The sequence below is a fragment of the Dendropsophus ebraccatus genome, chromosome 8 (assembly GCF_027789765.1).
Source record: "Dendropsophus ebraccatus isolate aDenEbr1 chromosome 8, aDenEbr1.pat, whole genome shotgun sequence".
Taxonomy (NCBI): Eukaryota; Metazoa; Chordata; class Amphibia; order Anura; family Hylidae; genus Dendropsophus; species Dendropsophus ebraccatus.
The window spans coordinates 94,749,610-94,761,368 of NC_091461.1; the positions used below are offsets into that span (position 1 = coordinate 94,749,610).

General features: G+C 43.2%; 1 protein-coding gene across 1 annotated transcript; it reads left to right on the forward strand.

The window, feature by feature from the left end:
- Positions 1 to 674: 674 nt before the first annotated feature.
- Positions 675 to 9,834, forward strand: LOC138798751 (regenerating islet-derived protein 3-alpha-like). Its single transcript, XM_069979327.1, has 5 exons — positions 675 to 783; positions 5,212 to 5,441; positions 6,684 to 6,815; positions 7,390 to 7,495; positions 9,548 to 9,834. The coding sequence occupies exons 1-5, from the start codon at positions 729 to 731 to the stop codon at positions 9,610 to 9,612; spliced, it is 588 nt and encodes a 195-aa protein (XP_069835428.1). The 5' UTR covers positions 675 to 728; the 3' UTR covers positions 9,613 to 9,834.
- The last annotated feature ends 1,925 nt before the right edge of the window (positions 9,835 to 11,759 follow it).

Below are 11,759 nucleotides of genomic sequence, written 5' to 3' on the forward strand. Positions count from 1 at the left end.
AACAGTTAGCATACATAAATAGCCCTAGGCAGGAATAAACTTTCTTTGGTGTCCCATTGCCTGTTATGGGGTCCCTACCTGTCCAGTGGGCAGTCTGTTTCACAGTGCAAATTGGGCAATCATGCTTCAGGGACATTGGGGCCCCCTGGAAACTATACCTGAGACTAGGAAAGCTAGGTAACAACAATGTGAAAACAGGTCAATTCCAATGGATGACACATGGCAAGGATCGTGACATATAGGTATATACTGTAGTAGATGATTTGGGTATCATAGATCAACACAGAGATCTCTCTCATTATCTACTCACTGTATACCCAGCACTGAATCTATAACAAGGCAGCATCCTCAACGTCTAGATGTGAAAAGGTATCTACAACTAAATGGAAGGGGATTCTTTACTGTAAGAGCATTGAGACTATGGAACTCAAATCCCTCTAAATAATTGATCATTGTGTTGTTTAAAACTATTTGAAATGAATTTAACAAAAATCTAAATAAAATATCAGTTACTAAGAAGTGTGAGTTCACAGTAATATTCTGTCCGTTACACTTGGGTAATCAGTTATGTCGGGTTTATCTGATTTTACACCATTACTTATCAGCTTCATGGGCTATTGCACCTGAGCCGTCAAGTTCCTAAAAATATAGTTATAAAAGAGAAGACTTTAAACAGCAGAACACAACTATAGAAGACCACCAGAAGTGTGAGAAGACACCTTGCAACCATGTTGAGCCTTCTACTGCTGCTTTTGGTGGGGACCACCTTTGCTCAAGAATCTGGTGAGTTAAAACATAAATTATCACTGATGCTCATAAAATACTTGGATACATTCAGATCAAATTTCTGAGCTAAAAAATTGTTATGCACATTCAAAAAATGTATCTTCATGCAAAACTATACTCTACAGCACAGGTATCAAACTGCGGCCCACCAGCTGTTGCAAAACAACAATTTCCATCATGCCCTGTATAGATAAAGCTTTGACTTTGGCTATCCAGGCATGATGGGAATTGTAGTTTCGCAATAGCTGGAAGGCAGAAAGTTTGAAACCCCTGCCCTTCAGAATACACTGCCTGATTTGCTGCTCAGTTATCATTCCTGGGTACAGAGCACCAGGCCCAATACATTTTCAGGCTGCATCAATGCTGTATGCATATGCTAGCCTGGGCAATCCACAGACAACATGGAGAATGTTAGCAAAGTGGCGCGGAATACAGAGTATGTCTTAATAGTATAAATAAGCAGGAAATCCTGTCTTTTTAATAGGAGTCCCTGTTCCAGTAAACCTTCCAAAACTTATTGCAGTGGATTTGCTCATCTCTTATGGTTACATAGGTTATAATTGGCCTAGCTATTTTACACATATTAAGATTACTTCCAAGATAAAGTCATTTATGTATCCATAAATCTCTAAATCCTCTCCAGCCTTGTATACTCTGGTATGGAGACCATAACGGCATCTCATACTCAAGAAAAGAAATTATGAGGGATTTATTGAGAGGCATAAATTAGCTTTTGTAGCTAGTGACTGACATTGAGTACCTCCAGGGCCGTTTCTAGCACGGTGCAGGCGGGGCCACTGCACGGGGCGCTGACAGCTAGGGGGCGCCCTCCCGCCCTCCCTCACCACACACAGCATCAGTGACGTTCTGCACAGGGCAGCAGGCTCTGATGTCTGATGCGCCCCCACACACAGCACCTGGCTCCTGGGGGCTCCTTTGTGGCCTGGGAGTTAACTGAAGAGGATAGAGGAGGCAGCAGGGTCTTCCCCACGTTCCTCCCTGCGGCTCTGCAGAGCATCCAGCACAGGCCGCAGCTCCTGTGTGAGGCGTCTCCTCCCCCGACCCGGCCTGCACAAGGCTAAAGAGAGCATCCCTGTAAGTGCTGCTGCTGTCTGCAGGGGGAGAGGGGGGGTAACTGTGGGGGATCAGCAGTACAGTGTTGGGGTGTATGTAATTGTGGGGTGGGGGGTGATGGGCAGCTTCATACCCCACAGTCTATACTTTCTCATCTTTCTCATCCTTTCCACCTTAGCTCAGGAGCCTCTGCAGCTTCAGTCCGGAGGAGGAGGAGGGGGAGGGTTATTAGCATAGGACCTCTGCCTGATGGTTTAACCCTTTCTAGACTGCACCCAGCTACAAAAAGTTACTGCACTGTGTGTGAGAAGAGTTCAATGTGCAAAGTGTGATATCTTATGGTATGTAGAGTGTGCTGCTAATGCTCTATGTATGTGTGATGTCCTATGTTATGTATACTGTGCTATTTGTATTGTGTGATGTCCATACTGTGTAGTATACTAGTGTGTGTATGTATATGTATGTATGTGTGTGTGTGTGTATATATATATATATATATATATATATATATATATATATATATATATATAAATGTATGTAAGGGTACAAACACACACGGCTTATACGCTGCGTATTTACTGCTGCGATACGCAGCAGATTAGATCTAAATAATTTAACCCAGTATCAAATCTGCTGCGTATCGGCTGCGTATCTGCTGCGTGTGTTTGTACCCTAAGTACATATCTATTGATCTGTCTGTATATATACTAGAGATGAGAGAACTTAGGGTAGCTTCACACGTACCAGATTCGCAGCGGATTTCAAGCTGCGAGTCTGGTAGTGTGATTTTCAATAGGGTTACATACCCGCAGCAGAACTTACTTTCCCCTGCAAGTATGTAACCCAGCCCCTTTAACCCCCTGATGCCCGCAGCATACATTACCTCAGTCGGTCCAGCTCAGCCAATCAGTGCACAGCCGCGCTGCAGTCACTGATTGGCTGAGCAGGACTGACGGGAGCCTCACATGCAGCAGCGGCACTGAGCAGGTAATATATGCTGGGTGGTGGGGGGGGTTAAAGGGGTTGGGTTACATACGTGCAGCAGGATGTAAATTCTGCTGCGGATATGTAACCCCATTGAAAATCACACTGCGAGGATTCGCAGCGGATTTCGCTGCAAACTCACAGCGTGAAATCCACTGTGAATCCACCCTTACAGTAAGTTCCACAACCAGACCCAGATAGTGCAGCTGTTGAATAATGCAGCCTGGAAAAAAAAAAGATACAGCTACAACATCCGGTTCTGGTTTAAACTTACCATAGGTTTATTAGGGTACATCCACACATACCACATGTGAGGTAGATTTAATGCTGGGAGTATCACAGTGAAATCTGCTGCGATACTGATTTCTATTACAGTCTATGGCACTCCATTCTTGAGGCGGATTTTCATTCTGCTGGAAGAATGTATAGTGCCATAGACTTGTAAAAGATAAAGCAAACCAATCACTTAGTCCCGGTAGCGCTACTAGCGATGCCCGGAAGATGCCAGAACGCTCCCTTACCATGTGTTCTCTGTCTTCTGTAGAATGTTTAGCTGCTGAAATGAAGTCTATTATTTTGGCACATGAAACAAGCAGAAAGCCAGGAACTAGTCACGGCTCTCTGCCTGTCCACGAACGTTTTTGTGTACGTTAAAAAAGCAGATGCGTTTTTTTTTTTTATAATGGAAGTCAGTGGAAAAACGAATCAAAATAAATGCACACAAGTACAAAAACATAGCGTGAACCCAGCATTAGTAAATTCAGTGGGACCTGCGCCTGCTCCAGAGGAGGTGGGGGGGGGGGCTTTTTTCAGAGTCGCCCTGTTGCCAAAATGGCCTAGAAACTGCCCTGAGTACCTCTACTTAATTTATTTATAACCCAAGTACCCAAGTCCTCTTGTTTTGTATTACATTATTTTTGCACTCCATTTTTATAACATATTACATGTTCTCTATCCACCTTTTTTGCAATGCTCCCACTTTATTATTGGCTTTCTGTAATATTTTACAATCAAGTTTTAAAGGTTATATATTGCCTATTCATCAGAGCCAAATACTAAAACATCTTCTAATCTGTTTCTATTTTCCGAAAGTAATTTTAGTATTTAATTTTTTGTACATTATTATGGGGGCCATCTTGCCTGAAAACATTTGTAGATATGGTTTACAGCAGGTATGGGGACCCATCTGCTTTGCCTTTGGCTGTTCAGGCATGATGGGAATAGCATAGCAGTCCTGTGTCAGCCGTGGCCTAGATTGTGTATGCATTAGGCTGGCACAACCTCTCTGTCCCTCCTCCCCGCCCTCTTCATCATTAGGAATGCTCCAAGCAGATTGCCTACTATTCATCAGCTGTGTGAATACTGGACATGGGCTGGATCGTTAAGGCACCTGTGCAATGTTCAGACAGGAGAAAATGTTCTAGAGGCATTCCTAATGATGAAGAGGGTGGGGAGGAGGGACGGAGGGGTGGTGCAAAGTTAGGGGACAGACACTGTAGGCCACGGCCGTTTGACATAGGGCTGCAAGCTTAAAAGTTGTTTTTTAGGACAATAACCATCATCTGCTAAACGTACCCCAGGACAGATCTTGGATTAAAAGCAGCTATCCGAAGGTACAAGCGGTTTGGGGGGGACAGAGTCGCTTTTAATCTCACATTCAGACCCTGACTCCCAGACTCCTGCCACCTTCACCTCAAAAACATTTCCTGAATGTGCTCTTTTCTCAACCCTTTACAAACTGCTGGTACATGCTCTCAATGAATTCATTTTAAATTGTTGACCATGACATACAAGGCCGTCCACAACCTGTGCCCTCTGTATATCTCTGACCTGATATCCCACTACCTGATGTCCCTCACGCAACCACCAATCCTCCAGTGACCTCCTTTTGCGCTTCCCCTTCTTCATACCTCACACAACCTCCTCCAAGGTTTTGCCAGAGCCTCCCTCATACTCTGGAGCTCAATACCCCGACATATCCGACTCTCATCCACCATCAGGACCTTCAAAAGTAACCCAAAAACCCATCTCTTTATAGAAGGCTACAACCTATAATAATTCTGCAGCACACTTTGACTAGCCGCCTTTTACCTTCTGTCTCCCTCCCCTTACCGTGTAGATTGTAAGCCTTTGCAGGCAAGGTGCTCTATCCCTATGGACCAGTCTGCCATTTACCTTATTCATGTAACATGTTTTGATTTTGTAATGTTCGGTTTGCCATCCCCTATTGCTTGTATAGCGCTCTGGACTAGAGGGAGCTTTAAAAAATAAATAATAAAAATAATGTCCAATAGAAAAACCTATTTAAGGAATGTTTAAACCTACAGTAGAAATTACATTCTTTAAATCTAACTTTTTTGTTCCCAGGAGACTTTGCTCCGGAAAACTCAGATCAGTTAACTAAGGTTGTGAATGATGAGAAGTTTCATGAGTCATTTGATGATTTCTATGCAGAGGAGAAAAGTGATGAAGAAGACCAAGAAAGTGACCATATTGAGCCAGATTTTACTATTAAGGCAGTGGATGATGTCTGTCCTAATAGAGGAACATGTCACTACCATGCTTTCCTCAGCCCTAAAGCCTTCTTTAATGCCCAGGTATCTTTATATGCCTAATTCAATAGCCTTAGCACAAAGAAAAAGTGATAAAAGCTGTGGCTTCCCTGGCACAGTCCGTCTGGATCAGGAGTCTGATGGCTGGATCACTGGGTTTGCTCAATGTTATCAGACACTGACTCCAAGTTCTGGTGAAAAAAGTTCTTTATTTGCATTCAGCTACATGTTTCGAGGAGGCCACCCTCCTCTTAATCAGGCACGAATTCTATAGCCTTAAAGCGAATGTACCAGTCATACATCGCTTTGTGTTTTCTTATATGAATAGACCAACGCCGGAACAGGGATGCCGCTGCTGCAGTCCTTTTTTTTAACCGTGCCCCGATTCCCGGTGCTCAGGAACCAGGCCGCGATTCACAAAAAGGACCGCGCCACCAGCATCCCCTTGCCAGCGTCGGTCTATTCATATAAAAAAACAACAAAGTGATGTATTACTGGTACATTTGCTTTAACATTGCATGTTATATGTAAGATTTTACATGATATCCATTCACTTATATCAAGATTCCAATGTGTTTATGTTCTTTGAACAGATAATGTACCAAATTTAAACGTTAACTGGCCCATGATATTCCCCAACGCTCAGATAAGGTATAGCCAGATGACATTAGTATTTGGGGCCATAACAAGATATCAAATACATCTCTTTGATTGTTACTATTACTATTAATGCTATATATTATGTATAAAATAAAAAAAAATGAAAATTGGACCACTTGAGATGACAAGTTTACCAATTTTTAAATTAAAAATTTTGTACACAAAGTTACTGATAGGATGAAAATGATTTTAGACATGTTTAACATGCCCCCCTTGGTCTTAAACAATGCTGTCATTTGCAAAACTATGTTCCACTACTGAATGCAGAGGGGGGGGAGGGGATCTCTTTTTTTCTGTCTGAAATAGCACTAAACTTGTTCTTTTATGGTGTCCATCTTGGCAGTTTTGAACTGCAGTTTCATCAACAACCTATAGACAACAGTGGTGTAATTTAAAAAAGAATTAATTTGAATTTGAAAAAAGGAAAAGTTAGGCATACCCTGATTGTTTATAACGCCTTCTCCTCCAAACAGATGGTGTGCATAGCGCCATTAGACAGCTCGACAGTGTATGAACAAGTTTCTGTAAATCCTTCTCTTCCATACTATACACACTTACCATTATAGAACTAATCTAATTCTGTAATATATAATTAACAAATTTCTTTCTTTCTATTTATTTCCATAGAATGCCTGCCGTAGAGCAGGAGGCAATCTGAGCTCCATTCATAACCGGGCAACAAATGCTTTTCTGACCACATTCATGAAGAAAGCTGCAAATTCCAACTTTGTTTGGATTGGTGTTTGGAAGCCAAGCAGTGTAAGTACAGCAAATATCCGTGTGTTCTATGAGTCCCATAGAAGGAAATAATATGGGGGACCCTGCTATGGCTTGACAACGCATCACACCCCACTATTCTGGTGCAGTATTTTTCTGTGTATAAGACTACTTTTTAACCCAGGAAAATCTTCTCAAAAGTCAATGCGAACAGATTCGTTCTTCGCACGGATGGCGGAATCTGGCTGATCATAGAATGGAGTCTATGGCACAGGCGGATATGTGCGCAGTCATGAGTTGTGGGTGGAGCTGAGGAATTAGCGACAGGTTATCCGCCAGGATTCCGTAGTGTGCACATTCCGTAACATTGGCAAATAAACAGGCAATAGCAGTATTTCAGTACTTAATTCACGTGGGCAACCACAATGCAAATGCATTACGTTTGTTCCAAAAACATCTTATGTCATATATATATATATATATATATATATATATATATATATATATATATATATAGCACAAGATAATATCTGAGCAGCCGTGGAATATATTTTGCTACATATATATATATATATATATATATATAATTTTTTTAAACTTTGTTTACTCTTCTTAGAGCTCTACATACTGGAACCTTGATGAAAGCCCCCTGAATTATACCAACTGGCAGTACGGAAAACGCAAAACCAGTGGACAATGGTGTACTGCCATGAATATACGCAGTAAGTACTTTGGAATGAAGGGACACGAACAGTAGGTTTAAAGACTCTAACCTTCTGTTATGTTCCTACGGGGCAGGAGATGCTGAGGAAGAAGATTGTTTTCTTACCTTCATCCACAGCACCATTTTCTTGAAATCCTTCTTTAGGGTACATTCACATGTAGCGGATTTCACGCTGTATTTGCTGAGAAACCAGCGGCGGGTCCATTGTCATTCATCTCTATTGACATTACATACTCGCAGCAGGATTGACACCTCGCTGCAAGTATGTTAATTAACCCCCTGGCGGCCAGAGCGTAGCACTGACAGCGGCCGGAGCGGAACCCATCCTCCTGCACAGAGCACTGTTAAATTGTGCAGGCTCCGCTGTGCTGCTGCTGCTGTTGGGCACGGCTCTCTCCTCACGGCTTGGGACGCTACACACACCGGTCCAGCTTTCTGCGGGGGGGGGGGGGGGCATGCAGCGTCCCGAGCCGTGAGGAGAGAGCCGTACCCTACAGCAGCAGCGGAGCGGAGCCTGCACGATTTAACAGGAGGATGGGTGCTGTTCCACTCCAGCAGCTGGCAGTGTAAGTCACACTCCGGCCGCCGGGAGGTTAATTAACATCATCGCAGCAGGATGTCAATGTAAGTATGTAATGTAAATAGGGTTGAATGACAATGGATCTGCAGCGAATTTTGCTGGGAACTCGCAGCGTGAAATCCGCTGCGGATCCTGTACGCGTGAAAGTACCCTTATATTAAAGTAGCAGTTCACATAAATAAAAAAATTGCCCCCGCCCCGGTAGCAGCTGGCATGTATACTCACGTAAGCTGATCGATGTCCCGCGGCGCAGCTCCGTTCCCGTCCCGCTTTGCTGTTCAGATCCGGCGCGCGCTTACATCCACCAACGCTGTGACTCCTCTTCTCTGCCTTGTAAATTAAACGCCCGAAGTCACGCGCTTCCATAGAGAATGCATGGAAGCAAGTGACTTCCGGCCTATAATGACAGGTCAGAGAAGAGGACTTACAGCGCCGGCGGATGTGAGCGCGCACCGGATTTTAACGGCAAAGCGGGACGGGAACGGAGCTGCGCCGCGGGACATCGTTCAGCTTACGTGAGTATACATGCCAGTGGCTACCAGTGGGGGGGGCAAAAAAAATTTTTGGTGAACTGCTTCTATGTGCAACAATCCGCCCCACTGGCCTGCTCCTACTCATGAATATAATATACAAAAATTATTAAACTGTAAAATTATTAAAATTAGGGAAAAAAAGGTTTCTACCTCTCATTGCACAAGCCCCTATTTCAGACACCCTGCGTGACACAAGCGCGTTTTGCATGTCAGGTCAGCGCTCGCTTGCTCCTTGTTCCCTGCTCGCTGCCTGTGCGGGGGGAGGGGGATTGAGCTGCGGAAGCGCCTGTCCACTGAAGTCAGCAGCAGTCTTCCTCTGCCGCTTCTATTACACGGAGTGAAGAGCAGCAGACTGTCACTGCATTGATTGTTACATTTTAACATGTTGTAAGACTACGATCAGCCGACATCATGCATGTCCTATTACACCAAACAATGGTAATTGACCAAGTACAGACAATAATTGTTTGGTGTAATAGGACCTTTAGGCTTTGTTCACACACAGTAAAATAAAACTTACATAAGGCTAGAAGTGATGGTGATTATTTTATCTTTGGTGTAATGTACATTCTGCATGATAAGAACGTGTGAATGCCTAAGAAACTTGATTTTTTTCTCGAATTTTATTAATTTGTTTGATTTTTAGTCTATTTTTTGTATCTTTTTTCCTGTATACTGCGGATATTGAAGTAGCAGCGTTCCAGTAAACTGAACTTCTAGATCAGTTATTTAGTATGAGGCCCATACTGTCTAATGGAAATATGTTCCCTCTCTAAGAGCAATTGAAATAGAAACTGCTATTTATAGCATTTTGTGTTCACGACTTCTATGCAGACCCATGTGTCAATATAGCTACAGACTAGAAACTTACACCATGTATAGTCAGATCCTGCAGTCATGTGTTATAGTAACCCTAACCCTGTTCTCTACCTCTCAGCCGGCAGGTGGTGGTCCGTGAACTGCAATGCACGATTGCCATTTCTTTGCACTTATGAAGAATAAACCCCGGTTCATCTCCCTTCATGCATCGGCTTTGAATCATACTAATTCTGACGTAATAGACGTAATACATTTTTTTTACCACATAAAGATGTTTGATTAGCATCAGTTTTGTAATACAAAAGCCACTGGCCTCCCTCAATTGTTGTATGTACTACTCATGTTTCAACTCTTTACCCTCCTGCTTTGTAGCTTATAATAAAACTATAATACCTTTTCATGCAATTGGATGTGCTCTGATTTCCTTTATTATTGTATAACCTTTATGACTGACAATACAGACTATTTTTTGGTTTTAGTGCTGAAAAGCCACCATATGCATGTAGTGCTGCTTATAAGGGTAGAAACAGGATCAGGCTATGGTCACACGGCCGGTGTCAGAAAACCGCATCAGAACTCCCCACTGCACACAATGGAGTGTGCGGCTGGAGCCGCTCGCTCCATTGTGTGCACTGACAGGGTTTTTTGCAGCTGCTATTCACTGAATAGCAGCCGCAGAAAACTGACATGTCAGTATTCTACGGCCCCGCTAGGGATCCCGGCCGGAGTGTATACTATGTGTATACACTACGTCCGTGATTCCCTCAGCCTGCAGGACTATGTAAGTACCACAGAAATCACGTTGTAACAACAGCCGTGATTTCTGTAGAACTTACGTAGTGTGAACATAGCCTCAGAGAGGGAAGAATCAAACCGCTGTGATCCATGTTCTCTGTGTTGCCTAACAGGAGATACATAAAGACAACCAGGCAGCTACCATAGACATGAGGTTGTCAGTGAATAATGTCATTATTGGAGGCATCATTCAACATAAAATTCCTATTTGTAGCCTGTTTTACTAACTAATAAGGTAAGGTAACTGCACAGTTATGTCATCACAGTCAATGATCAATTATGTCATCACAGTCACTTGTTTACAAAGAGTAAGTAGATACCACTAGATTGTATATGGTACATATAAAGTGTAATATTAAAGGGATTGTCCAGGATAAAACAATCAATAGTTGACTGGTAGGTCAGATAGGTAGGTAGGTAGCCACAATACCCCTCATCATTGTTACATTCATTGCTCTCATAAAGTGATAGCCACAGCACCCATATGATAATGATTAGAGATGAGCGAACCTGGAGCTTGCTGGAGTCGATCCAAACCCGAACTTTCGGCATTTGATTATCGGTGGCTTCTGAAGTTGGATAAAGCCATAAGGCTATGTGAAAAACATGGATATAGTCATTGGCTGTATCCATGTTTTCCAGACAACCTTAGAGCTTTATCCAAGTTCAGCAGCCCCAGCTAATCAAATACCGAACGTTCGGGTTCCGATCGACTCTAACCCGAACCCGGTTCGCTCATCTCTAATAATGATACCATATCAAGGATAACCAAAAAACCCTATATTAATGAAAAACCCAATATGCCCGTCATGTACCTGGTTCCTCCAGCTGCAATGCCATGGCCACGTATCCTCACATAGACGCAGAGTGGGGAAAGCATGGAGTGGTAATGCAGTCCTCTCTATGCTCATTGCTGTGATCAGTCAGGGTTTGACATGTCTAGTTTTTTTTACTGCCAGTATGAAGAACTGGTGCTACATATAGTGATTTTTAATCCATTGCTGTTGTGTATAGAAGTAGTAGCATCTGTTTATTATTCTGTCTTATTTATTATAATCCACACCTTGTTTTGGCGTCATAGTGTCATCATGAAAGCTGAGTAAAACAAAACTGTCACACACGGTGCCCCTGAACATAATGTTGTCACAGGCTGTACCCTGGAATGAATCACAGCAATGTGCCCCTCTAATAAATTGTGTGCATGCACCCTTATAAACTGTGCCACCCCTCACCCCCTATTGTGCCACTGTCCCTTTAAGAACTGTGACACCTCCCTAACTGGGCCACTGCTCCCCTAACTTTGCTACTGCCCCCAATGAACCCTGACAACGGCCTCCTAATTGTACCACTGCCCCCAATAATCCTTGCCTCTGTCCCTGACTTCTTACCTTAGAATACTCACCTGCCCCCTATGCCACTCCACTGCTATGGCCCCTTCTAGAGCAGGACGATATAGACAATAATTGTGCCATCTGCATATAAGGGGGGAGGGGGGGAGGAAGGGTGCTGAGCATAAGCGAAATTTGGGGGGTGCA

Bases quoted from the DNA above. Each gene is read 5' to 3' on its own strand.
- LOC138798751 (XM_069979327.1), top strand. From the start codon at position 729: ATGTTGAGCCTTCTACTGCTGCTTTTGGTGGGGACCACCTTTGCTCAA. The intron at 784-5,211 runs GTGAGTTAAAAC...TTTTGTTCCCAG, and splicing joins CACCTTTGCTCAAGAATCTG to GAGACTTTGCTCCGGAAAAC. The intron at 5,442-6,683 runs GTATCTTTATAT...TTATTTCCATAG, and splicing joins AAGCCTTCTTTAATGCCCAG to AATGCCTGCCGTAGAGCAGG.